At 51.2% G+C, this 26633-nt stretch overlaps 4 protein-coding genes and 1 non-coding gene across 9 annotated transcripts; all 5 read left to right on the top strand.

Moving 5' to 3' along the window:
* Positions 1-2392: 2392 nt before the first annotated feature.
* LOC112889773 (galactan beta-1,4-galactosyltransferase GALS1-like) lies at positions 2393-6735 on the top strand. 2 transcript variants are annotated; one of them, XR_003228198.1, is made up of 3 exons: positions 2393-3868; positions 4307-4872; positions 5652-6735. XR_003228198.1 is itself a non-coding variant. In XM_025956544.1 (2 exons), exons 1-2 carry the CDS (start codon positions 2691-2693, stop codon positions 4650-4652), a joined length of 1524 nt encoding a protein of 507 aa, XP_025812329.1. In that variant the 5' UTR covers positions 2393-2690; the 3' UTR covers positions 4653-5034. The 2 variants fall into 2 exon arrangements, 1 of the variants encoding a protein (XP_025812329.1); XM_025956544.1 differs by lacking the exon at positions 5652-6735 and having other exon boundaries at positions 4307-5034.
* Positions 6736-11481: 4746 nt separating this feature from the next.
* Positions 11482-16095, top strand: LOC112888792. Of its 4 annotated transcripts, none has more exons than XM_025955120.1 (5): positions 11482-11711; positions 11876-11969; positions 12181-12399; positions 12581-12796; positions 15245-16095. In XM_025955120.1, exons 1-5 carry the CDS (start codon positions 11497-11499, stop codon positions 15536-15538), a joined length of 1038 nt encoding a protein of 345 aa, XP_025810905.1. In that variant the 5' UTR covers positions 11482-11496; the 3' UTR covers positions 15539-16095. The 4 variants fall into 4 exon arrangements, with proteins under 4 accessions (XP_025810905.1, XP_025810906.1, XP_025810908.1 ...); XM_025955121.1 differs by having other exon boundaries at positions 11486-11711; positions 11881-11969; XM_025955123.1 differs by having other exon boundaries at positions 11653-11796; positions 11881-11969.
* A 1535-nt stretch (positions 16096-17630) lies between these two features.
* LOC112888794 (multiple organellar RNA editing factor 2, chloroplastic-like) lies at positions 17631-20853 on the top strand. The gene is made up of 4 exons (XM_025955124.1): positions 17631-18067; positions 18199-18296; positions 18404-18469; positions 20402-20853. The coding sequence occupies exons 1-4, from the start codon at positions 17697-17699 to the stop codon at positions 20542-20544; spliced, it is 678 nt and encodes a 225-aa protein (XP_025810909.1). The 5' UTR covers positions 17631-17696; the 3' UTR covers positions 20545-20853.
* A 4050-nt stretch (positions 20854-24903) lies between these two features.
* Positions 24904-25783, top strand: LOC112890115. Its single transcript, XM_025956973.1, has one exon. The coding sequence runs from the start codon at positions 24929-24931 to the stop codon at positions 25577-25579; it is 651 nt and encodes a 216-aa protein (XP_025812758.1). The 5' UTR covers positions 24904-24928; the 3' UTR covers positions 25580-25783.
* Positions 25784-25926: 143 nt separating this feature from the next.
* On the top strand, positions 25927-26007 carry TRNAL-CAG. Its single transcript has one exon. It is a non-coding gene; the product is annotated as a tRNA-Leu (tRNA).
* The last annotated feature ends 626 nt before the right edge of the window (positions 26008-26633 follow it).

The following is a 26633-nucleotide window of genomic DNA, read 5'->3' as shown; positions in this document are numbered from 1 at the left end:
GCTAAGCGGCGCCACAGCCTGCCCGTACTCTGCCGTGGTGGATCACTGCTAATAAAGATTAGCGAGCAGCTCACAGTTCCGTGGTTTGGTATAAAGTTTCTCTTGAAAAACAATGGAAGTACAAATCCCCAAAATGCCTATGACTTGTTGCCGGTAAAGTCAGTGACACTTTTGTTTCACTAAAAGTTAAGGTACTTCTCCGGAACATAACGTGGCTTCGTCCTAGAGGTTTGGCTCAAGTAGCATCACATCTAGTACTGTGTAACGTTGGTTAATGGCCCAACAGCAGCAGCAGCTTTAGATCATTGGGTACTTTGGAGTGTCCTGGCCTCCAACTCCAAGAGGAAGTTTGGTTAATTTAGTTACGCTTCGCCGAGACGCAAGGGGCCATTCTACGATTCCATTTCTTAATACCATTACTTTAGGACATGGATTCTATATCAAAATGATAGGAAGTGCTAGGAAGTGAAATAGAAAGAAATGGGCTCTAGAGGATGAATATGAAACTCTAGAAGATAAATATGGAATTCTAGAGGACGAATATAGGATTATAAAGGATCTTAAATTTTTACCTAGATAATCTAAGGGCCGGACTCTAATCTTATATAATTTTAAACTAAAAATATATATAAAGGTTTAAGTTGGATTACGAAAAGAGCACTGGGTCAAAATCCGTTACGCCTAACTAGCTCCTGTAGTAGAGGGGATCAGCGAGTAGTTTTCCACGGCAGTCCTGCGCTCTGCCCTCTGCGAGAGCAGATCGAGTACTGGGTACCGTGATGTACTCTTCCGGTCTTAAAGCCGTCATAACTCTTGGTTCGTTCATGAATACAAATACAATGCAGGCAGGAGTAGCTCTGAGTTAGGGCCTATTCGACGAGTTCACAGAGTGCACTGACGGAGCTGCGGTGGTGATGCATGGGCGATCATCAGAAGGCTTCGCCAAAGTGGAACGCATTTGTGCGCCGACGGGACACGACGGCCCGTGCTGTGTCCTGGAGCAGAACAATAAGCAGATGGGGGGGTGTCTGCTTCGCCAGCACAGGAAATAGGCAAGGCAGACGTAGACCATGTCCTGGTGCGCATACCGTGATACAAAGGTACTAATGTTCAGGGCAACCGGGAACACAGTTTTTGGAAACCAACTTCAGGTGCCGGAACCGTTGATCGTTCGTTCGTCCGGCCGGGCGACGCCGTGGCGCGGTGAGCCGGGATGACGCGCGCGCTGAGGTGTGACCAGACGTGCTCGGAGCCGGAGGGCTGGCTGGAGGAGGCGGCGGCGCCCGGGACGCTGCCCTGCCCTGCCCCGCGTTTCCACGCCCAGCGCACCTTGAGCCCGATCAAACGCTGTCCGGATCAGGTAGATCTACAGGCGGCGCCTGCTTAAACACGGGGCGCTGCTCGTCTCGATTGGGCAACAACTATTTGCAGATGCTCAGCTCATCCCGAGCTGGATCATGTTCGGCAGCTTGCAATCTTTTTTCCCCCTATTTGGCGTGGCTGCACACCCGTTCGCTGCAGCCGGGTCCCTTTTCTGATTCCGGAAACGAGGGGAGCCCGGCGATGAAGGCAAAAGGAAAGAAAAGCTAGCGCACCGGCCCACCGTCGCAAAAATCGCTCTCTTTGTCCGCCGCCGGTAACAACGCCACGCTTTGCCTCGAGCAAATTTGCAAGACGGCCATGGCGCTCGCGCGCATAGCTCAAGAACAGAGCACTCGTTATGCCGCGTGTCCGGTGCGCTGTCGTTGATTGCCGGCACGCCGACGAGAGCAAGGCGGCGCTCGTTGATCAGCTCCACCGGCCGACGGCGCGGGACTGCCTTGTTCTTGCTTGCCTAAACCGGTCGAGGTCTGAAGCGCCGCGTCCGTGTGCGCGTCCGGTGTACGTGTACCCGTGTGCGAACACGCGCACGCGCGCTCCCGCGGCGCACCGGGCTCGCCTCGCCTCCCTGACCGACCGCTCGATCTCCGCCGTAATTGTGTTCCCCGTACTACCAGTCGCCCCGTCGACGTGTGCTTGAGTTGACCTTGCTTGCCCTTGCACAGACTAGATAGAGACTAGAGAGCGCATCCAGTAGCTTCTTCCATTGGTTAACCGCCGAGCGAGACGACATTCCGCGACCAGGGCCCCGTTTAGATCGCAAATTTTTATAACTTTTGGAACTTTTTGCTACTGTAGCGTTTTCGTTTGTATTTGACAAATTTTATCTAATCATGGACTAACTAGGCTTAAAAGATTCGTCTCGTGATGTACAATTAAACTGTACAATTAGTTATTTTTTTTACATACATTTACTGCTCCATATATGTGTTCCAAAATTGATGTGATGGAGAGAGTGTGTAAAAAGTTGGAAGTTGGAAGTGATCTAAACAAGGCCCAGACCAAAAGGGGTAAAACCCCGGGGGGCCGCGGCGGCGGCCGGCCCGAGACGGCGCGCGCCGAGAGCCGCACGGGCCCACGGTCAGCCAGCCATCAGTAATCCGCCTCGGCTCCGGCCGGGCCCGGGAGCTCTTCGGCGAGCGAGCGAGAGAGAGAGAAAAGCCAAAAGCCGCGGCCAATTAATCCGCCACCCACCAATGGGGAACCACCTCGCGTAAAATCCCCCGCCGCTCGCCGCTGCCACCCTCCCTCCTCAGTCCTCACACTGCCCCGTTCCCACTCCCACTCGCGGCTCCGAGCCGGCGGCGGCAATGCGGAAGGACGCGGCCGGCGGGGGCGGGGGCGGAGGCGGCATTGCGCCGGGCGCGGCGCCCGCGCTGCTCTGCTTCGACATCAAGCCATTCCTCGCCGCGCTCACCGCGCTCACGCTCCTCGCCGCCGCCTGGCAACTCCGGCCCTACCGCTCCCTCCTCGCCGCCCCGTTCCCCGCCGACGCGTGCGCGCAGGCGGCCGCCGGGTCTCCCCCCCGCGCGCTCGCCGTTCACGCCAGGAAGGCCGAATCTTCCTCCTCTGCCGCCCCCAACTCCACCGCTTCGCCGCCGCCGCCGCCGCCTCCCGGCCCCGAGGTGCGGGAGTTCCGCGCCGTGGGCAGCGCGGCGGCGCTGTTCGTGCAGATGGGCGCCTACCGCGGCGGGCCCTACACGTTCGCCGTCGTCGGGCTGGCCTCCAAGCCCACGCACGTCTACGGCAAGCCCTGGTTCCGCTGCGAGTGGGAGCCCACCAACGCCTCCTCCTCCTCGCCGCCGATGCGCGCTGCCAGGACGTACCACATGCTCCCGGACTGGGGCTACGGCCGCGTCTACACGGTCGTCGTCGTCAACTGCACGTTCCCGCGCGTGCCCAACGCCGACAACGCCGGCGGCCGGCTCATCCTCTACGCGCACCACGGGCCCTCGCGCTCCCGGGACTCCCCGCACGAGCGGATCGTCGCGCTCGAGGAGGCCCCGGGCGCCTACGACGCCGGGGCCGCATTCCGGCCCAGGTACGACTACCTCTACTGCGGCTCCTCGCTCTACGGCAGCCTCAGCGCGGCGCGGGTGCGGGAGTGGATGGCGTACCACGCGCGCTTCTTCGGGGACCGCTCCCACTTCGTTTTCCACGACGCCGGCGGGGTCGGCCCCGCCGTGCGCGCCGCGCTCGAGCCCTGGGTGCGCGCGGGCCGGGCCACGCTGCAGGACGTGCGCGCGCAGGCCGAGTACGACGGGTGGTACTACAACCAGTTCCTCGTCGTCAACGACTGCCTACACCGGTACCGGCACGCCGCTAAGTGGACGTTCTTCTTCGACGTCGACGAGTACATCTTCCTGCCTGATGGGCGTAAGCTCGAGGACGTCCTCAACGAGCTCGAACCGTACACGCAGTTCACCATCGAGCAGAACCCGATGTCGAGCAGGTTGTGCGTCGACAATCCGGACGCTGACTATTCCAAGTAGGTGACTCTTTCTTTCCCCAAATTTGCATATTATTATGATGATTTGAACTGGAATTGCCGAATTCGGGTATGGAATTGCAATGTAGCTTCTTTTGTCACTAAGATTGACTAAAAGGGCCCAACTGCTTGTGAGCTTCCTTCTTCATGGTTTCTGAAAGTTGTTGCACTCTTGCAATGCCACTCCAATAGAAGCAATTCAGAGGCCGATTTATGCAATGCAGCTTCATTTTCACTATCCAGTTTATGTATCCAGTCGTCCAGAGAACAGACAAGTCAAATGCAGAGTCCTGGGTCACCAGTTCAGTAATCTAACCGCATCTTTAACTGTTGCAGCCTACATTGTTCTTCTTGCAGTCTTATTAGTTGCATCGCTTCTGTTACATTTGACTATGGTTATTCTGACAATATGATTCTTCTTACTGGAAACTTCTGCAGCCAGTGGGGATTTGAGAAGCTGGTTTTCCGGAACTCGATCACCGGCGTGAGGAGAGACCGGAAGTATGCGATTCAGGCCAAGAACGCATACGCCACAGGTGTACACATGTCTGAGAATGTTATCGGCAACACCACGCACAAGACGGAGCACCTCATCCGATACTACCATTACCACAACACCATCAACGTCCTCGATGAGGTTTGCCGCGAGTTTGTGCCCATTCCACCCAAGGGTGGCCTGACATGGTCCGAGAAGACGCCCTGGTACTACGACGACAGCATGAAGCGCATTGCTGATGCTGTGCGTGAATTCGAGAGGAAGACCATTGGTGATGTGCGACTATGACAGAGACCACAGAGATGAAGAGCTGATGTACAGGATGTATTGCTTTCAGCCATTCATGAGGTGTGGCAGCATCTGTCTCCCGGATGTTATGAAGCAGACGATAACCTATGATTTGGGGCTATCTGAGCTGACAGAGATGCAACGAAAGCGAAGGTGCAACCTCAAGAAAATGGCAGATTGTGTACCAGTAATGACTCTGTTACTCTGGTTTGTGGCAAAGGTGAGGTCTTTGTAAACAGATATGCGGTCCGTGTAAATTCCATTGTTTCATTGCTCAATCATATGTTAGTACATTGTATTCTCTTCTCAAGGTTCTGACCCAATGTGAGAGAGAAAAAATCATTGAGAAATTAACCTTTGCCTGTGTAGTATTTCTAAAACAGAAAGAGAAAGTTGCAACTCTTCTGATCATTCATAACTGTGATGCAACAATAATGTAGAAACTACATTATTTCGAACTGCTCATTTCATTGGAGATCAGCTGGAATAATCTGTAGAAGCCTAGAAGCTGATTTTAAAATTCTTGGGGCCATAAAGTCCTGCAGCTAGCTAGGTAGGCAGAGAAAAGTAGGGACCGGAGGATGCGCGTGGTGGCATGGATTGTAGTGACATATGATTGGGGAAGGTTGGCGTGGCTGGCCCGTTTGCATGAGGCAGTGGCATGCTGGAGTTGTCTCCAGAGTGCTTCTGCCTTCCTTGTCATGGCATTCCCTGCTTATTGCCTGGTAGGCCAAATGCCCCATGCCAGATTTGTTGGGATGTTAAGTGTGACTCTCATGGGTCTTGAGATCAACTCAACCATTGTATCACACCGGTTTAATGTCACATCGACGTCTTAAGGGTGGATTATCAGTACTAGTTTGTGTCCTGTCAATCACTCAGATTTTCTTCTGCTCCAACCTGCTGAATTGCCCCCCTTTGTTATTATTCAGTTTTAACTCACTGTGTTGGAAGGTTGAGAATTGTTTTAGAACTGTGTCTCGTCATTTGATGATGCAGAAGTGGATGAAGGAGAAAAAAGAGGCTTATGGCTTCGGCAAACCCCATGGTAACTGGCACGCCAAGTTTTTCTTTTTTATGTTGCAGAACAGCCCAGTGCATCCTGCTGTGGTTTCACATTTTGGATCTCTGCACAGTAGTGCTAGTTTGACAAAAGCAGAATTTGAAGCAAGTAGTAGTCTTCCGCTCCTCCTGTAGCTCTGCAACTCTGCAGCATGGTGCCAAATATAGAGGTGAAATTTTTCCTGGTAGAAGGATAGCCAGGTGGGCACAGATGGATACCAGCCCCAGCTCAGCTATTCTATTCCCCATCCGGCAATGCAAACATCCAAACAATGCCCTTGTTTTGTAGTACTGCAGCATCAGTCCTGGACTGGAGACCAAAAGCCTCTTCTGACTTCTGCACACTACTAAAGACTCCTGCTAATCTACCAAGAGATTCTTCTGAGCTCCTGGAGTCCATAGAATTGTGCAAACTTATCCTTAATTGTATAGTCCATAGAAAACGAGGTGCCCACCCCGGTGCTGCTGGAATGGATTCGGTTCCAGGCTTTTTCGTTGTTCTCCCAGCACAGCAGAGGAAAAGATTTTCAGCTCGCGGAAGGGAGCGACAAGGACCGTACGCGCAGCCGCAGCACAGGCCGCTTGTGACCCCCGTGGCCGGAAGCCGCTTTGGACTTGTGGTGCACGGGAAACTTCCAGAAAACGAACAGTACTGCGCTTGCAAAGAGTGGCCGCAAGCGGTTCAGACTTCAGACAGTCGGGTCAGAACTTGCGGGGTTTCAGGTCCCGGAGCTGCTCAGTTGATTGTCAGTGATCTGCCGAAAAGGCCATGGCATGGTGTTGCAGTGGCAGACTTATTTGAAATTTGAATTCGAACAGGAGAGATTCTTTCTGTCCAAACAGGAGTAACTGGGTCCATTTTCCTTCCAAACGGGGTTTGTAAATACACTTCTACTGTAGTATCAAAACTGTAAATCTGTCTCGGCCTGAACAATTTGGTTTCAGGGTTGCTGCAAGGATTGCAACGTACTGACTCTACGATTCGGGAAACTCGTCGCAGTGCCAGTTACGCGCACTGAACAAGGTCATGTGGACTCCGTAGTTGCTTTCTCTGGATCCGGCCTCTAGGATAAGGTATTCTACGCCGAGGAAGTCCTGGAGATTCATGAACGTTTGTGCTGAACTTAACGACGCAAAGGCACCCAGCTCAGGGTGATGATGCCCAAGGCACATGCATGTTTGTTTCCTCCTTAATGGGTATGACTATCTCAAATGAGTACAAAGCGATGATGGCCTGTTGGCCTGTCAGTCTCTGCAGTTTAGATCATGCCGTAAAGGCAAATTTTTTTAAAAAAACGGCGTTTTATCTTTGCGCATCTAAACGGACCGGCGCAGCATTTTTTTTTGGCATTTGGACCCTGTAAATGTAAAATTTTTTTGCGACGGAATCTTGCCAATTTGAAGTACTAAATGAAGTCTATTTACAAAACTTTTTGCACAGATGAGTTGTAAATCGCGAGACGAATCTAATGATGCTAATTAATCCATGATTAAGCAATAATTAGCGGACGGTTACTGTAGCATCACTGTTGCAAAACATGAATTAAGTAGGCTCATTAGATTCATCTCGCGATTTACAGCCCATCCATGCAAAAAGTTTTGTAAATAGACTTCATTTAGTACTTCAAATTGGTAAGATTCCTTCAAAAATTTTGCGTTTACGGCTTTTTTGCGTTTACGGGGTGGGAGCCGTAAACGCAAAAACCTGTAAATTTTTACAGCCCCCTTTTTGCGTTTACAGGTCATCTAAACAGGCCCATTGTAATCGAACTGGTGTAGAAGAGAGAAGAGGAGAGAGAAGACCTTAAAGGCAGTTTCGACACATGAACTAAATTTATAACTAACTATTGTACGAGTGGGCTGAGAGATAGGCTGCAAAGATTCCTATAGTCAGCGAGTGGCTATAGTATTAACCTTGGTGTCAGGTGACACACCGACAAAAAAAATTGTACAGATCAATCTTAGATTATCTAGGGCACTGGTAAGCAGGTTTCTTGTTGACAAGTTCAGACACACTTTCCAGGCATTATACTTTGCCAAGTAGGTTTCTTGTTCAGGCAGTTTGGACCATCACTATCCAGAGAGGTATCCCATTCCAACTTGAACATTTCACAAAGCAATTAGAAAACAGTCAGCTGTGACGCAATCACGCGATGCTGGCGATAAATCTCTGCCAAAGCCATTCATTTCTACCGGTCTATTTCAAGGGCCATCAGGACTCGTCATTAGTAGCCTGACGATGCACACACATAGGCAACGGCGAGTGGCCGGCGCGTCGCTGTCAGGCAGGGCGAGGTTCTGGGTGAGCGCTTCCTTCCACGGCTGCGGCCGCTGCCTTGGCGACCTGGAGCACAGCGACAGCAAGAAAGGCTTCTCGATTGCTCTGGATAAGCTGGGGTCGCGGAGTTCCTCGCGCTCCTGTTTTGACCCTCTTGGACAGTTGGGAGTCTGGGATGAGGTTTTTTGTTTCGATCTGCTGGTGGCACAGGCTGAACTCTGAAGCTTGGTGGAGACGCTGACAAGGTGGCAAGTTCAGAGTAAATTGGCCGGCACGGCCGTGAATCTTCCTGCTAAAAGAATTGCTTGTTCTTCTTTTTCTGCTATTAAATTGGACGTGTATTCCCTTCGAAAAAGAAAAAAAAAGGGGGTCTCTCTCATCACCCATCACCACTACTCCGTCCTCTATGTGCTCATCACCTCTCCCTTTCAGAGCCGTCGCTCGCAGCCGTCGCAGTCACTCTTGGGCTCTCGGCCACATCCCGCAACGGGCTTGCGGCGAACTCCAAGCTCTAGTTGGGCCCGCTCCGTGCCACACGTTACCGGCCCAACAACGGCCCATCCGCATCGCTGTAAGTCTCTTTCGGGAGCCTAGAAGGCCAGTGGGGGGAAAGCGGAGGTTAACCCGGCGGTCACGACTAATCCGAGAGGAGCGAGGTGGACGCCGGCCGGCCGCCGGCGGGAGCGGGTGGGTACGCGTTACTTTCCGGGGGAGTTAACGGGTGAGGTGAATGGAAGGGCAGTGCCCGGATGATCAGGCGCGCGCATCCTGATGCTTCTTCGCCACGCTCCGACCTGACGGCTCATCGCTTTCGTCTTCCGGCCCGGCGCGGCGCGGCGGATGCCTGTCGATGAACAGGGTCAGGTACGGCCCTTTCCGTCTCCTTTTGTGTGCCTGGCAGAGCATAATCGATCCCCCAAGTAATGCCCGGGAAAAAAAATAAAACTTTCAAACTCTTCAGTTTTTTTAAAGAACAAGGCAGAATGAAACAAAGTCTTTTCTAACTCATTCAGTATAAAACAATCTCCCTTGCTGCCCCAACGCTCTTTTTTTTCTGATTGTGTCTTCATGTAATTAAAAAGTGAGGCACCAATCAGTGTTGTGTGGGCACCGGTGCGGATGTTTGATTTAGTAATTTGTTTAGAGACACCAAGTACTACTTGGAATCTCACTCAAGTACCGATGATAGAGCATAGTTACAGTGTCCCACTTGGCAAAAATATGAGACATTATTGTCTAGATAGACAACACTGCTACGGAGTAGTTTTGGAGTCACAAAGCATCGACAGATCAAATCGTTGGATCAATGCAATCGCACCAACACCTCAATCTGAAGTTCAGATACTTCATCGATCGTCGAAGGAAGAAACCATGCCGAACCTGATCGCCAATTATTCTACGCGCCGCAAAGGAGTCCAGAGCAATCGACCAATCCAACTACAAACAAGTACGGAACACAACAAACCACGCACGCAGATGATCGCTGTCCATCCTCATGACGTCAAGGACATGGCATAGCTCAGAAAGAGATGGGCGAAAATAATACAAGAAACCAAAAGAAAATTCAGAGATAACTTGAGCAGAAAGCCTAGGCCCTAGCAGCCCATGGAAGAAAAAAAAATCCATCAGAAAAGACAGGGGAGAGAGAGGGGGAGACGGAGAATCATGGCTGTTGGGAGAGGATAGAGTGGTAGATGGCTGTGAAAGGAGGGACAGGTTACAAGTAGGCATTTCCAGTTTCGGCCTCATCTGCCTGACACGCCGGAGATCCCCTGCTGCTTAACCTTCGTCCCCTGCTTGGCTGACAACGGGAAAAAAGAGGCCGCTGCGAGATTCCAAGTTCGTGATAGATCAGATTGACGCAGCGCGTGCGTGGAAAAATCTCCGTCTCTTCTTTGCTGCTGCTGCTATAGGTACACACTGAAGTCGCAAAGCTTTTACCGAGCAACTTGCAAAGCGGTCTCGTGGTTCGGTTATCTTTGGTTATCTTTTGCCGAAATTTTAGAATGGTGATCGACTAGTTGATAACTTTCATATGGGTTTCTAGGATTCATAACAAAAAATAAATAAGTACAAAGCATCAAGAATAAATTCTGGTTTAGTGGAACTTTCTATGTTTAATCAATTATATATACAAGGCTGACTAGTTGCGGAAAAGTGCTGCAAATTTGGAAAGATAATAATGTACACTTTATATGCTTCATGGATTAAGTATAATATACCTTTTTTCAAAACAGATGTTTGGATATGAAAGTAGCATCATAATATCTTAGCTAAGTAGTTAGCATACATTTGTGTCAACACCAAAAAGGGAAAGAAGAGAAGGGCAACCATGAAAAATGATATGTATACAACACAAAAGCCCTAAGGCAAACCGCAAATCCGTTCACTTCACCAGCGGAGAAAAATCATGGAATTGCGAAAACTATAAACTCATGCCAATGTATGACCAAGTACGGACATGATTAATGGATCATCCTTTTATAACTTAATTCAAATAGTTTATTTGATTAAATTGTTGGTGCAATAAATGGTGTGGAATGATGTGAACCATAGGAAGAGTGTTTGAAACAATTACCAGAGTAACAAAACTGATCGTTCTAGAAAAACAACCGTAGCATAGTCCAATCAAGTACTTATATGTGACGGTACACTTGTTGAGTACGTGCTAGAAATAAGCCTGCTTACCACACATCCATCCACTTGACCATGACTTGGGGCCCAAGGTGTCATTACACAAATGGTATCATTATCATTGTGATTAAACAAACAGATAGAGATTATCCAGAGGAGTTCATGTCCGCGGCAAGGAAAAAGATAGAAGGAAAGAGCTCACTCGCACATTATTTTTGGAAAAGAAAGGCAAGATCAAGCGGATGCCTTCATCATCAAGCACTAAGGTCATCATCATCGCTCGGGGCAGCCATTTTCCACAAGCCACAGTCCCTATCGGACGGTCTATATTGCTCGGTGCGGGGATCCTTTTTCCTCAACTTTCCTCCGCCTTACAACTGGGTTTCTCTCGTTCTTTTCAGCACGTACCTTAAAAGAATCTTATATTGCAAAAGGAACCCTCCTTCCCCACTTTGCATATATGCATTTACCAGTGTCAAAGATACGCATGCACGCATAGATATAAATCGTTGCTATATATATCGAAGTAGTAATAAATTACGGAAATCACGTTCTCGGAATAACGTGTTGATTTCGCCCCATCAATGCATTGCCTGGCGGGAGAATAATCCATTTATGATGGGACCAAAGCAGGAATTTGTTGGAGAATTGGGCAATTACGTCAAAGGATGGGCGTGGAGCCGGGAAAAGGGTTTTTCTTTCCGGGAGCTTTAGCTATCGCAGGAAAGAGCCGTCGACACGTCTCCTGTGCAAACCAAACCGCCTTACATCGGCCTCCACCGTTGCGTCGCGTTTTTCCTCCTCCTTCGTTCCCATCTCTCTCTCCCTTTCAAGGAGAGGAAAAAGATATTATATATCATATATAGCTATATGTATGTATATAATTTTCGCTTTCCTTGCTGCGAGATATATACTCTACTTCACACGATACCGCCGAGAATTCTTGGATTTCCAGAAGCCCCGAGTCGTCGAATCCCCTCCTCCTCATCTCCCCGTCCAGCCGTCGTCCTCTCCTCCCTTATCGATCCGGCCGCTGAATTCTTCTTCCTCCTCCTCCTCCTCCGTCCTTCTACCCTGCGGAGCAGGTAACGATTGATGGGTAGACGATAATCCGTTGATACTGTTATTAACCGCCCCCGGCCGGGGCCCCTTTCCGTCACATCGCGGAAGGTTTATCTCGGCCTCCTGCATTCATCTTCCTTGGCCGGCTGCATGCTTCCCTTTCCTTGATGCCTTTTGCAATCTGCAGAGCAGGCGCTGAGTTCGTTCGTTGCACCGGGCTAGAGCTAGAGGATACACAGAGGCGTCAGCTAGCTGTAGCTCTGGAGGACCTTATACCAATGGTAAAAAATTCCCCTCTTTTCTGTTCTTGCGATTCTGTGCGCGTGTGAGAGTAGGAGGAGATCGATGGGTATGGTAGATTGAGCTGATGATGAAGTCTCTAGGTGTAGCTGTGTGTGCATGTATAGACTTGCATTTGATTTGGAGGAGACGGCGGCGGCGGCGATGGTGTGGCTGATGTGTTCCGTGGGTGGGGATGCGTCTTGGCTGCAGGTGATGGTGAGCGTGGCGAACCCGAGCCCGATGGTGCGGTCGGAGGAGGACCTGGGCCCGCCGTGGCTGCGGCCGCTGCTGGGCACGAGCTTCTTCGTGCCGTGCCGGATGCACCCGGAGCTGAGCAAGAACGAGTGCAACCTCTTCTGCCTCGACTGCACCGGCGACGCGCTCTGCGCCTACTGCCTCCCGGCGCACCGGGACCACCACGTCGTCCAGGTCAGCGACCACCGAGCTGCTATGCTAGTCTCCTCCGTCCTCTCCCTCCTCGGTCGATCGATCGATCAGCCAGCCAATCAATTCGATCCCCCCCCCCCTTTCTTGTTTCTTCTTCTTCTTGTTCGCTACCGGCCGGCCGGCCCGCCCGGCCGCCGCTGACCGACGTGTCACCACCATGCAGATACGGCGGTCGTCGTACCACAACGTGATCCGGGTGTCGGAGGTGGGGAAGCTGATCGACATCTCGCACGTGCAGACGTACGTGATCAACAGCGCCAAGATCGTGTTCCTCAACGGCCGGCCGCAGGCCAGGCCCGGCAAGGGCGTCACCAACACCTGCGAGATCTGCTGCCGGAGCCTCCCGGACTCGTTCCGCTTCTGCTCCCTCGGCTGCAAGGTGAGCGGCGAACCAAATCCCCTTCTTTCTCTGGTCTTCCTCCTTTCTCCCTCTTCTCTTCCTTTCTTCTCCCTCCCAGCAGCCAGGTTCCCCTCGTTCTTTCTTTTCTGTTCCTCTCTCTATCTCTATCCTCTCTCTCTCCACCTTTCTCTCTCTCTCTCCTCTCTCTAAAAGACTACAGAGCCGGCCAGTAGAGGCGTGGGGGCCAGAGAGAGAGAGAGAGACCAGGGGATCGGCAGGCAATGTGTTCGCGTACACGCACAGCACCGCACAGGAAGGGCAGCTCGTGCGCGTCCACCTGGGGGAGAAAGCAGCCGAATCCCACCGCGGAAACAAGGGGGTTCGTGGCAGCGGACGGGGCCTGCCAATGCCAAGCATCAGGGCTCTGCCGAGCTCCATTTTTCTATGGCTCCCGCATGGGCGGGTACTGTAACCACCGAATGGGCGATGGCAACCTGCATTGGCCGGCCGGCCTCGAGAGGAAGAACTTGGACATCATCCTGCCTCAATCACGAATGCACATTGGTGGTTCGCGGTGTGTGGCACATTTTTAGTTGGGGGCGGCGAATGCGATGCGTAGCCGAGTGCAAGAGGGGTCATTCAGAACACAAGAATTTTCTGAAACAATGCAGGGCTCCTGCACAAAGGTCCTAAAGGTTCCACAGGCCACAGCAATCCTAAGAAAACATTCTTTTTTAAAAAAAGACAAAAGAAAAACATCTTGGAGTAGCTTCTTTGATACTACATTGATTTGTGCTGAGGAAGGTACAATACAATCAGTATCTTTCTGATAGCATAGAGTAGCCTTGTTATGTTAGGGAGTAGGGACTAATAAAGGCCCTCCAGGCTCCAAACAGTCATGGTCCCTCAAGAAAAGGTACCGGTTGTGATCACACTTTGGCTCCGTCTGCAGACTCCAGAGTTTCTTATTGCGATTTTGTTTTTCAGCAAAATTCTTGCATTCCAAAAGATTTCCCCCTCTCATCATGCCATGTTCATGGCTCATGGACATATGGGGCAAACTTGCATGGTAAGTTTGGCCTTTTAGGGTTTTTCTTTTTCTTTTCCTGTGACATTATATATACGGATATGTCTCAATTATTGCCCTTTGAACTTGGGTGCGTTGGTACGTGCACAGCCGTTAAATGCAGCCAAAATGGGTCCACATACCTCCCATTCTAGCCCATGCATTTCCATCAAGAATGAAGCTTCAAATAGAGACCAGACCGAACATGGATCATCTGCAAGAGTATAGGCAACACACTGCTCAAGACCAATCACACAATCCCTGCAAAAAAAATTAACCATAGTATCTTACCCAAATGTAGCAAGCAAGAAGCAAAGCTTGCCATTAACAAATTATTAATCTATCTGATAAACTGTTGCACTAGGCACACTATGTATAAGAGTTGCCCTAGGAGTTGGAGCTCTCATGTACTGTTCTAGTTTAGGCTAAAGCTGCTTTCAGGGAGAGTAGGTAGAATTGAGACATCAGCTGCTACTCAGGATCTTCCATCAAGAAATGCACTTCCTTTTCGGTTTCTTTTTCTTTTAAGAAGAAGGGGTCATCTAGTTAACCCCCTATCACTTGGAAAAGGATGGAAAGGGTGTGCGCTATCCGGATAAAGTTGACTTCTCTGGAAGTGATGTTCTACCGAATCCCCGTGTTTGTTTGTCGGGTTTGTGTTGAAATATAGCTATCGCAAGTACAGTTAATGTTTATTGTTGCAATCTTTAGTAGTAGTATCTGCATATATAAGGCTGATATCCTTTATTTTGGACCTGATTTCTTTGGTTTATGCCCCAGAGAGTGTTTTAGACTGATTGTAATAAGAGTATTTGGTCATGGAACCCCCATAATATTTCCCTTAGGAAACTACATTCTTTTCGAAAAAGAAAAGGTGAAATGTTTGCATCCTAGGCATACTGTTCATAAAGAGGATTTGTAGGCAATGTCCATCTCAGTGTGAACTGTGAAGTGAAACCATGGCTAAGCATATGCAATTCTACCGCCTATTAATTCTGAGGATGTCTTTTCAGAACTAGAGGGGGTCACTAGCTCGGCGATTTATTTTGCAAGCTCTAGAAAGAGTAGGAAAGGTAATCGACGTCAGCTGGACAAGGAGTTGATGTGCTCCCTGTTTGCACTTAGTGCAATGACGACAGATCCATGGATAACAACACGCTCCATCATGGAGGGTTTCCTTTCTTCTTCTTCTTCTTTTCTCACACGTCCTCGTCAGCTCACTTCACTGATTCCTTCGACAGCTGCTCTTGTGGCCACAGAAAAATGCAGGACCAAATTCCATTGTTCCACTAATCAATAATGTCATTTCTAGCTTCCTAGTGTGTTATCAGTTATCACCATGATTAGACCACCTGCAATCATTCGCTGATCGATGAATTAATGGCCGCTCCTGCCGTGTGGTGTGTGGTTTTCATTCTCAGCTGGGAGGGATGCAGTGGGACCCGAGCCTGACGTTCGCCATCCGGCCGAAGCGCGGGCAGGGCTCCGGCGACGACGGCTCCGGCTCCGACGACTCGTTCAGCCCCAAGAAGCCCCGGAGGACGGCGGCCGGGCTCGACCTCGGCCGCTTCGACCGGCCGGGCATCCGCTGGTCCGACGACGAAGGCAGCAGGTCCAACAACGGGCGGCCCATCACGCCGGGGACGCCGCCGATCAACCGGTGCCGGCCGTCCAGGAGGAAGGGCATCCCCCACCGCGCCCCGTTCTACGGCTAGCCGCCAGCAGACCCCGGTGCCAACACGCTCATCAGCAGCTAGCCTTCACTGCTTCACTCTTCAGCTACAGCACAATGTGTGTCCCTAGTCACTCAAGTCTGTGCAGTGAAGTGATCCAAAATCATCAGCTACTGGTAGGTCACCGTATACACATCTAGGTATATATAGCCTAGCCTGTTACGTATAGCAGCTATTGTATACACGCATACATACACAATAATGTAGGCGAAAGGTATCATCTGTACATGCCAGTATATTGACAAAGTCTGTCAAGAAGTATGTGTAGACATGGTCTGAAAAGGAGAGATAGCAGAAACAACATAGGTAGGGTTTGAGTTTTAGCTTGGGTAGTATAGTAGTAGTATTAGCGGTCGAGATTGATATGTGAGAAAGGGAAGAATAAGCATCATGTATTTGTCTCGGTTTGTAGCGTCTGGCAGCTGCTTGCTTGCCCTCCTCCACCACCCAATGCGTTTATTAGCGTTGCGGTGTGAAGCTAAAAAGTTTTTTTTAATTATTAATCACCTGTTTATTTAGGGGCTTAATCTGTATGCTAATAAGTTTGTGTACTGGGGGAAAAAGGAAGAAAGGAGAAGGAATGAATGACACATTGTGCTGTGTATGTAACTTGCTGTCTGCAAAAGGTCTCTGTAAATTCATGACTGAAAGAAGATGCAATTTTCTTCAGCTCTGCCTTTGTGGCACGATCGGATCGGCCGTGCTTCTGACGGAGTGACGATAGGTGTGTCTAGCTTTGGGCATCACCGTCATCCAGTACTCCATGTCACGTCTGTGGAGTCGAGTCGGTACTGGACGGGAAGAAAATGATGGTTGAAGTTGAAGCCTAGAACGTTAACAAGGCGGCTCTGAAGTCTGAACAGCGTTGCCGGTATGTGACTCTGTCACGTCGTCTGTGCCTGCAACGGCATTGGTTTGGTGAGGCATAGACGCAGGGTCTTTGGTCCCAGGCTCCCAGCGCAGCAGCGCTCTGCTACTGCTCTCTCCCCCTCGCAGACGCGCACGAGACTACAGGAAACAGATGAACGGCTGTAAGCTGCAAGGCCTCGTCCATGGCAGACTGTCATTTCTGTGCGAAGAAGGCAGTGCGCTTTGCATCCATCAGCAAAGGTATAGGAGAAGTTGGATAGTTTTAGTGGATTCAGACAGACAACTATCCATGCACGGGAGGACTGCCCGAAGAAATGATGGGTTGCCAACGTTTGCATCGGTTACAAGGACCGAGATGTGAGCATCATGGGGGGCAGAACTTGCTGGACAATGCTTCGCGTTGCGTTCACATGGCACACTCTGTCTCTCACAGTCTCCCACACAGAGAGTTTAAGTGCCATTTTTTTTAAAAAAAAGATTAACTCTCACCACAAGTTTTATGTGCAGAAACAATTCATTAGTTTATAATTCGTTCTTCTCGTATGACGTATCACCCGAAGTTGGTTAGTTTCTATTTTGAAATATATCATCTAGGTTTGAGCGCTCGACTCAGCATGAATGCTCACAATTAGGTATTTGCAGCTACTTATTTTTAGCAGTGAGATGTCTGCGGCAACGGTGAGTACGGACATTCTTTTTGTCTTTGAAGAGCAGACTATGGACAGTTTGACAAAGAAAGAACGGTAAGAATGGACGTGGCAACGTAACCACCAACGAACCCAACCGGCCCTCCCAGAGCCCCAACAGTGAGAACAGCTACGGGTGACCAGCAACGCGTCGCTGCCTGCATCGCCTCGAGCACGCGCACGCTTCGTTCGTGCCCAGGAAAGCGGAAACCGTGCGCGACGGCGCCACGGCGAGGGGAGAAAGGGGAGCGGCCGCGAGAAAGGTGTTCGGGCGGAGCCGTCCGCCGCCGGAGCCGCTCGCGTCGCCGTCCGCCCTGACCCCGTTAGGTGGGCCGGGCTGCGCCGGACAAACCTTTTCAGCAACTGGGCTTGACTTCGCTGAAAAAAATTTAGTATTGTTGGAAACTGGGCTTCGTTAGTCCCATTCCGGCCCATGAAGCCCCACTGCAGGCCCATGGCAACGTAGTCCATCCATCGGGCCTACGCCTCGCAGTCGCACGCAGCTTCAAATCCGCCTTCCACACCGGCAGGCACCTCGCGTCCCCCACTCCACTCCCCCGCGGCGCCGCTAGGGTTTAACAGCCATGGCCGCCGCCGCCGCCGCCCGGAGGCTCCTCTCCCGCCGCGCCTCCTCCTCCTCCTCCCTCTCCTCGCTCCTCCGCCGCGCGCCGGCGGGGGCTTCCCCGGAGCACTCGCTGCTGCGCCCGGCCGTCGTCGCGGCGGCCTCCCGCCTCGGCTTCCCGCGCGGGATGGCGCGGCGGCCGGGCGGGGACGGGTACTCCCCGGCGCGGCCCAGCGGGGGCGGGGACCGCGCGCCCACGGAGATGGCGCCGCTGTTCCCCGGCTGTGACTACGAGCACTGGCTCATCGTCATGGACAAGCCCGGCGGGGAGGGCGCCACCAAGCAGCAGATGATCGACTGCTACGTCCAGACGCTCGCCAAGGTCCTCGGAAGGTACATCGCGTTCTTCTCCACCCGCCGAGCCACTAATAATTTGTTAATGTTGGCGGGCGGTAGTTCCCCCTTTGAAACGGATGGGTGGGTTCGTTTTGGGAATATAATCTGACGGTTTTTCTGTGATGCAGCGAGGAGGAGGCGAAGAAGAAGATCTACAACGTGTCGTGCGAGCGCTACTTCGGGTTCGGGTGCGAGATAGATGAGGAGACGTCCAACAAGCTCGAGGGTCCGTTCGATCTATGCCCTATGATGCCGTTCTTCAGTTTCCTGCCGTTTGGCTGAGTTCGACCTGACACGTGTCTGATGCTGGGTTGTTTATGATGTGTGCTGCAGGGCTCCCTGGTGTTCTCTTTGTGCTCCCTGATTCGTATGTTGACCCCGAGTACAAGGACTATGGAGGTAACTTTCTTCTCTTGCTCTGTCGATACTGATTTTTGTTAGGATTCACCGTTTGATTGTTTATATCTGACATGTAGTGTATTTGGTCAAGCTTTTGAAGCTTACACACGTGTTTCTCTATTTCACTGGCTATGGAGTATGGACTGATGTATAGACTCGCTGTTTGCTATAACTGAATGCCATGGAATATTACACATCACTGGGTTGAGACACTTACATTTCAGTGCTATGTCATCATGCCCAATCCCGTGCCATTAATGTTCTAGTCCATCTTGGCAAAGCTGTGAAGCCTCACAGGCAATGCCCAGCTTTGAATGCTAATGGACTAATACCAATTGTCTCTCTAACGGTTCTGCACCTCAATGAAATGGGGCTCAGATCAGTACGGATGAGACATTACTCACACATTTTTGCCCCTAATCTGACGCTCCTACATATTTTTTTGTTCAGTAGTAATGGAACAAGATACTAGTTTTAACCACACTGGTCTTCTAGTCCATCTTGGCAAAGCGTGGAGCCTAGTTGGCAATGTTTTGCTCTGAATGCCAATGGACTAACAACAATGGTCTCTCTAACGGTTCTGTACCTCAATAAAATGGGGTTCAGATCAGTAGGGATGAGACATCACTAACACATTTTTGCCCCAGTTCCAGATGCTCCTAGATACTTTTTGTTCAGTAGTGGAACCAGATACTAGTTTTAACCACACTGGCCTCCTAGTCCATCTTGGCAAAGCATGGAGCTTAATAAGCAATGTCTTGCTTTGAATGCTAATGGACTAACAACAATGGTCTCTCTAACGGTTCTGTACCTCAATAAAATGGGGTTCAGATCAGTAGGGATGAGACATCACTAACACGTTTTTGCCCCAGTTCTAGATGCTCCTAGATACTTTTTGTTCGGTAGCGGAACCAGATACTAGTTTTAACCACACTGGCCTCCTAGTCCATCTTGGCAAAGCATGGAGCTTAATAAGCAATGTCTTGCTTTGAATGCTAATGGACTAACAACAATGGTCTCTCTAACGGTTCTGTACCTCAATAAAATGGGGTTCAGATCAGTAGGGATGAGACATCAGTAACACATTTTTGCCCCAGTTCTAGATGCTCCTAGATACTTTTTGTTCGGTAGCGGAACCAGATACTAGTTTTAACCACACTGGCCTCCTAGTCCATCTTGGCAAAGCATGGAGCTTAATAAGCAATGTCTTGCTTTGAATGCTAATGGACTAACAACAATGGTCTCTCTAACGGTTCTGTACCTCAATAAAATGGGGTTCAGATCAGTAGTGATGAAACATTGTTTTTTGTTTTCACCAAGTCATCACTTTTAGGCTTTTATCTGTTTGTCTAATGCAGTTCAACCAGTGACCTTAACCATGCTGGCCTTCTAGTCCATCTTGGCAAAGCATGGAGCTTAATAAGCAATGTCTTGCTTTGAATGCTAATGGACTGACAGCAAGTGTCTCTCTAACGGTTCTGCACCTTAAATGAAATGGGGCACAGATCAGTAGGGATGAAACAATTCTATGAACATTTGTTATGAAAGACAATGTTACTTGGGTTTGCCACTAATGATAATTATTGCTAGTCCTCATGTTAAATGTGGTTCATATTTTTTTGAGCTGCTGCTCATCTTGTTTTTGATCCCATTCCTGATTTTGTTTTGTCCATCTTGGCAAAGCAAGGGAGTCATTTTTGGCAATGTCTTGTTTTGAATGCTAATGGACTTAAAACAATTCTCTTTGTACAATTCTCTTTATCGGTTCTGCTCTCCATAGCAATGGAGTTGCGGATCAGTGGAGATGTAACATTACTGCATTCAAGTTTCACATTGGTTGTTGCTAGCACATTTGCATGCTGTGATTTATCCTTGTTGAGTTGTTACTCTTGGAAAGATGTATTAACATCCTCCGATATTTTTATCTTGCAGCTGAGCTCTTTGTTAACGGGGAGATTGTTCAAAGGCCCCCAGAGAGGCAGAGGAGAGTAGAACCAGTGCCACAGAGAGCAGCAGATAGGCCTAGGTACAACGACAGGACCCGCTATGCCCGTAGGAGGGAGAACCAGCGATGAGCCGATCAAAGACAGGAATAACAAGCCAGAGGTGGTTTCAATCATCACAAATTAAATGATAGTATGACATGTACTGAAACGGACCATCTTCTTGTTGCATGTTCACCTTATGCAGTCTAGGATGTTTGGTATCTGGTGCCGAACTTGATTGTATTTTGTGCTCTGTAATTACTAGAGATTGAAAGTACCTGGCATGCATTGCTACTGGCACACTTCACCAGCCGTTTGCACTTGTAAATCCACTCCCGTGACTCGAAATTGTGACTTGTCAGTTCCCACATAAACTATGGTTGTTAAATTGCTCCTTGATTCTTTTTTTGTGCTCCTTTAATTGGGACTGCAGTTGTAGTTTGATGTAGCGCGTCGTTTGTTGGAGTTCAAAGATTAGCACGCATGCAAAGAGTTGTTTCCCTGTTGGGAAGACTCGGCTTCATCTGACTGCATGTACTCCTGTGATAAGTCGTTGAAGTGCCATGATTATTTCGTGAGCTTTTTAGTTTGGTCATCAATCCACTCATATTAGTCGGGTCCACTGCATGAGCAGTCGACGCGTCCACCCTCCCTGACCCTGACCGGGTCGTCCGGACCGGAGAAGTACAGTACGGTTACGTACGAGCGGCCTGTGGGGGCCAGGCTCGGCCAAACGTGAAGGACAACCGGTCGGAACACGCGAGTTCCATCGCCTCGCTCCCTGTGACCTCGGGTACAGAGACCAGTTTTTTTTTTATTCAAGTTCTTGCCGCTTTATTCAAATAACACCGGGTTCAGTGGTGTCATGAACCAAAAGGTTGCTTACAAAACTAGGGAGGGGATTCACCCAAACAGCTAACTCATGGGCAAGAACGTGTAACAAAAACAGCTTTCTACTGAACCAAACATGGTGGCCATGATAAACTTCGCCTCTCTGAACAGCACCCCTCCTTGTGCACATCCGTCAACAACGTCTTCACCGGTGTTTGGGAGACAATTTCAATCACGATATTCCGCTGCCGCCTGAAGGCCAGCAATGCAGGCGTGCGCTTCAGAACACAGTGCATCCATCACCACATCCAGAGAAACAGGCTCCTGCAATAGCTTGGTCATCTCGTGCGACAAAGCCCCATGCTCCCTTTCTTTTCCTTCTCCCAGAAAGCACCATCAGCATCAAGTGCCGCAGCCGTCGCGAAAAGCCAGAAACGAGTCGCTGTGTGGCCGGCCCGGAGTCGCAAACCGGAGGCCACACGCTTCGAGGCTTCCGGCCCAAGGAATGGATCGTGCGTGACGGCCGCCGGAACGGAAGCAGGCCGCCAGTACCTGGCACCGAAAGCCCGAACCCGAAAGCTGCGGTTCCCGGCGGCCGGGCCCGGCCGGCTCGCGACGCTGCGCCGACCAACTTGCTCGGCAAGAAGAGGAGGCCGGGTTTCACTTGACCACTTGGGGATGGCGTTGAACAATCGGGGTTTACTTTAATTAATCGGCGTAGGAGCGACGCGAAGGAAGGGAAAAGGCCGGCCGCGGCGCGCGGAGGACGAGGCGAACTCCGCTGCGGCCGGCCGCTGGGCGCAGAAAAATGGGTGGCGGCGAGAGGCGGTCAACTCGCCGTCCTGCGGCGGACAGCGACGCAGAGGGGCGGTCGACCAGCTTCCGGTAGCGGCGGTTGCGAGCGACCACCGCATCTCCGACTCCCCGTGACGTGTCGCCTCGCCCGACACCACGGTCGGGCCGGCAGAGCTCGCGGCCGGCGCTGCTGACGCACGAGTTTTGCGATGCCGCCTTGGAGCCGCACGGGACGGCGGGGCGTCGGGTTCGGGCAGGAGCAGGGCTAGGTAAGGAGGTCTCGGAGGTGTGAACACCGAAGACCGAACCGTGTGGCACGCGCATGGCAGTGGCACACGGGTACGGCCAGCCGTACAGGCGAAATAATAATCGTGACGCGCAGCCGGCGTGGGAGTGGGGCGGGCGCGCGCGCGCCGTTCAGACCTCCGCGCTCTGACCGTGTCGTACGACGCGCGTACGGCAGGGTGTCCATGCCACCGGACGCGCTCGTCTCCGTGGGGACCCGGCCAAGGCCAAGGCGTGGAAGGCTCGCCGTGGGCGAGGGAGAGAGAGCACGACGAACGCAAGATCCACCGGCTCCGCTCCCCAACGCGCACGCGAACGGCGGGCGAACCCCGTCAAGGCAGGAGCGCGCAGGCAGCACGGCGCATGGCCCGGCGCTCAATGGCGCAAACCGCATGGTGCCGGTAGGCTCAGGGGCCGGTTGGATCCCGTTTGACACAAATTAAAAATATTAGATATAAATTAACTATAAAATTAACTGTATAAATGGAGGCTAATTCGTGAGATAAATTTGTTAAATCTAATTAGTCTATGATTTGATAATATTGTACCATAGTAAACATATATTAATGATAAATTAATTAGATTTAATAAATTTATCTCGTAAATTAGTCTACATTTATACAATTAGTTTTATAGTTAGTTCATATTATTTAATCTTTAAATATTCGATGTGATCCGGGGTAAAAATTAATCCAGAAAACCAAATATCCCCAGCGGCACGCAATTTTTGCGGTAGTGCCTCCCAGCCTAATCGGGCTCGGACACTAGCCACCGGTGGTCGTGCCAGCCACGTAGAGTAGGCTGGCAGACCGACCGGGTCCAGAGCGCACGAACCAAAATCTCAGAGCATCCATCCTACCCCCTGTCTAGCACCTGCAGTACTAGGCTGCTCAGGAAAAGGGAGGGGGGGAATGGAAAAGAACCTGCCGCAACCTCGCCAGATTAGGGAAAAAAAAGGTTGCCGCTGAATGAAGAACCAGATGCAACCAATCAGCCGCCCTTTCCTTGTCCTGCAGCACCCGGTTTCGCAAGTGATCTCCAGCCCAACAACCTAGGACGACGCTAGCCGACTACGAGCCCTGACGCCATGCCACTATGCCAGATTAAACGAACCAGATCTCCGGGCAATCAATCCTTCTAGGCATCCGCTCCACTCCGCGTGCATCTCCTCGCGGGAAAGCAGGGGTATCCCGGTCGATGCCGCCGCCGTTCTCGCCGGCCGCGGCGCGCCCACCAGCCGCGCGCCGCCGGCCTACGCGTCCGCGGGGTGCGGGCCCGGCGCCCCCACGAAAACGGCAAAGAAACGAGCGGCCCAGCAGCCCCAGCGGCGGCGGCGGCAAGTCCGCGCGTGACGGGTTCACGCGGTCGCGACGGAACGAACTCGTCCTAGACGTCTGTCCAAAGTCTGCGGGCGGGCGGGTTCTCGGCTGTGCTTCCGCGTCAGCGCCCACGCGCCGGTGGTTTTGCCCTGTTGCTCTTCGATTGTGCTTCTTCTGCTTCTGGACTTTGCGACTTGGACCCTGCGGATCTGGTGTTTTCGCCGGGAGGGCCGGGGGGTACGGTTTCTTGGAGCAGAGGTTAGGACCGCTTTGGGTTGGTGGTTTGCAACAGGGAGCGTTGTGCGGGTGCGTGGGATGGTTCAAAGTTGACTTGCAGACTTACAGTTACCAGAGGTTCTGGAACCAGCAGTTTGGTTGAACGAAAAGACAAAGTTGTTGTTACCAGGTTCACATGTCAACTAGTGCCGGAGAAGAGCTATTTCTTTTTGATCTTCCTTTTAAAACAAAACCTATTATCTCAACGAGCTTGTAACTCCTTTTAACAATGCGTTACTCCCTCCCTACCGTTTTATAAGACGTTTTAGGAAAATACCGATATAATATATTAGGCATAACGGCGACCATTCATGCCGCAGGAACATAATCCAATACATCTTGCATGTTTTGTGGTGATCAAAGCTAAGATTTGCGGTTCTGTTTCCTCTACCTCTTTTTCTGTTTGTTCAGGAGATGTGCATGCGCGCGTGCAGATTTGGAAGGCTAACCAATAAACTAAGCATGCGTGGCATGCTCCAGTTATTCTCATCTGGAAAGCCGATGCAAGTTAATTCTCATCTTGATCTCTTGCGTAATCGCCGTGGCATCTTGAAAAATAGCATGGAGGGAGTAATTCGCATGTGAATTGCATGCGCATATAATTCAAAAGAGCTGCAGTGAATTTTGCTTTATTTAATATCCATACATCTCTTCCAAATAAACCATATATGACACATCAAATGAAACCATACATGCAGCTTTCGCAAAACAAGTAACAACTTGGATAAAAACAAGGATATATACGCTCTCGGGGAAGGACTAACAAGTAACAGCACCAGCTGCAGCAATATGTCCTAAATAGTGCATTATTGAGGGAGTGAAGTGCTAAAGAGTAGACACATTCCCGTCCGCGTCAACCTTTCCCCTCCTCCACGTTCGGCCGCCCCGCTATATAAACGAGCTCCTGTCGGTCAACTCGCCTCCATTCCAAACTCCAAAACCACCCATCCGTCTCCACCGAAAGTTTCATGGGATCAGGCCTCTCTAGCAGCCACCGGAGAAGCAGCGCCTCGCTTCACCAGCCGCCGCCGGCCGCGGCGCCGGCCCTGGTCGTCGCGGCCGACGGCTCGCTGCGGGAGTTCGCGCCGGCGGCCTCCCCCGTCTCCGCCTCCGACGTGCTCGGTGCCGGCAGCAATGCGGCGGCGGACGGCTCCTTCGTGTGCAGCTCCGACGCGCTCTACTTCGACGCGGACGTGCCCGCGCTCGGCGCCGACGAGCTGCTCCGCCCGGGGCAGATATACTTCGTGCTCCCCGCCGGGATGCTCGGCCGCCCGCTCTCGAGCGCCGACATGGCCGCGCTCGCCGTGCGCGCGAGCGACGCGCTGGCGGCGAGGGCGCGGACGGCGCGTGCCGCTGGGACTGGGAGCAGTCATGTGCGCGCGCGCCGCGGTGGCGGCGGCGGGTTCATCGCCAGCAATAAGGCGCGCGTCGTGCCGGCGCGCCACGCGGACGCCGACGAGGAGGTCAACGAGAAGCTGAACCAGAGGACCCTGGGGGGGTTCGAGACGGCGTCGCGGAGCCCGGCGAGAAGAGCCAAGGGACCCGCGGCGGCGACGCGGCCGCCGATGAGGAGGGCGCTCAGCACCATCATGGAGGACAGTAGGACACCGTTTGATTAAAAAAAGCAATGGCTTTAAAGCGCGCGTAGCGGCTGATTGATAGGTTTAGTTTTTTCTTTGGATTGATTTCCAATTTTTTGAAGATAGGATGTTGAAGATTTAAAGATATGTATGATGAAGAGTTTGAAAGGGTAGGAAACATTGTTGTCTGGTTTTCGTGTATACTCGATTACAAAGTGCAATGAAACTTTGTTGCTCGACTTAGTTATTTGTCATCTCCCTTGATTACTTATTTTATGTAATTTGTGACCTTGTGAGGCTTGTGAAGTGCTATTGCAAGGGGGGATGTCAAGAAGCTAACCAAAACTTTAATGTTTTAGTAAAGATCGTTACCATAATAATACAACGTCAAGATGGCCGAGTTGGTCTAAGGCGCCAGTTTCAGGTACTGGTCCGAAAGGGCATGGGTTCGAATCCCATTCTTGACAATACAATTTTTTTCCTCTTTTATTTTTTTCGATTTACCATCTTTTGCTGCGATTTCTGCGGGACAATTTTTGTGCCCAGCACAAGAGGCAATGCTACCTTTTCAATTAATGCATCCGGTATGATGCAATTTTGACTCCTTTTTGGCCTTTTCACCTCCCTTGCTGTGAGGGCACTACTGAAAGTCTGAAAAGTTCGACGCGGTCCTAGAGCTGAGCTGACCGGAAAGCAGCGGGCATTCCGAGGTGACCTTTGACGCCGTCGCATCCATTCTCATCATGGCATCGTGCTGCTAGCTGCTGGTTGCTGAAGAGAGTTCTCTCTGAAGGTCGGAATCGACAACCTGTTCCGATCACCGATGGTGGTAGCAAGAGGGGACACAGATCCCGTGCAGTGGCTATCTCCGTCGAGCAAGAAGAGGAGGTGATGACCATCGCGTCAGCTCACCTCACAGCTCGCACGGCTACACTTGCACCGAGGCCTCGTCTCTTCCAGCTCTGGCCAGAAGGTGTGGTCCCCGTTCCCGCCCGCCACCGAAGATTACTGAATTGCCTGAATGTATTGAACAATAGATGCCTGGATATAGGCACGGTACAATTACAGGAATGTTACGTGAGTGGTGTAGGAT

Source organism: Panicum hallii, chromosome 4 (assembly GCF_002211085.1).
Source record: "Panicum hallii strain FIL2 chromosome 4, PHallii_v3.1, whole genome shotgun sequence".
In the NCBI taxonomy this organism is placed as follows: domain Eukaryota; kingdom Viridiplantae; phylum Streptophyta; class Magnoliopsida; order Poales; family Poaceae; genus Panicum; species Panicum hallii.
The sequence above is the reverse complement of the archived record's forward strand: the minus strand, read 5'-3'. Positions and strand labels throughout refer to the sequence as shown.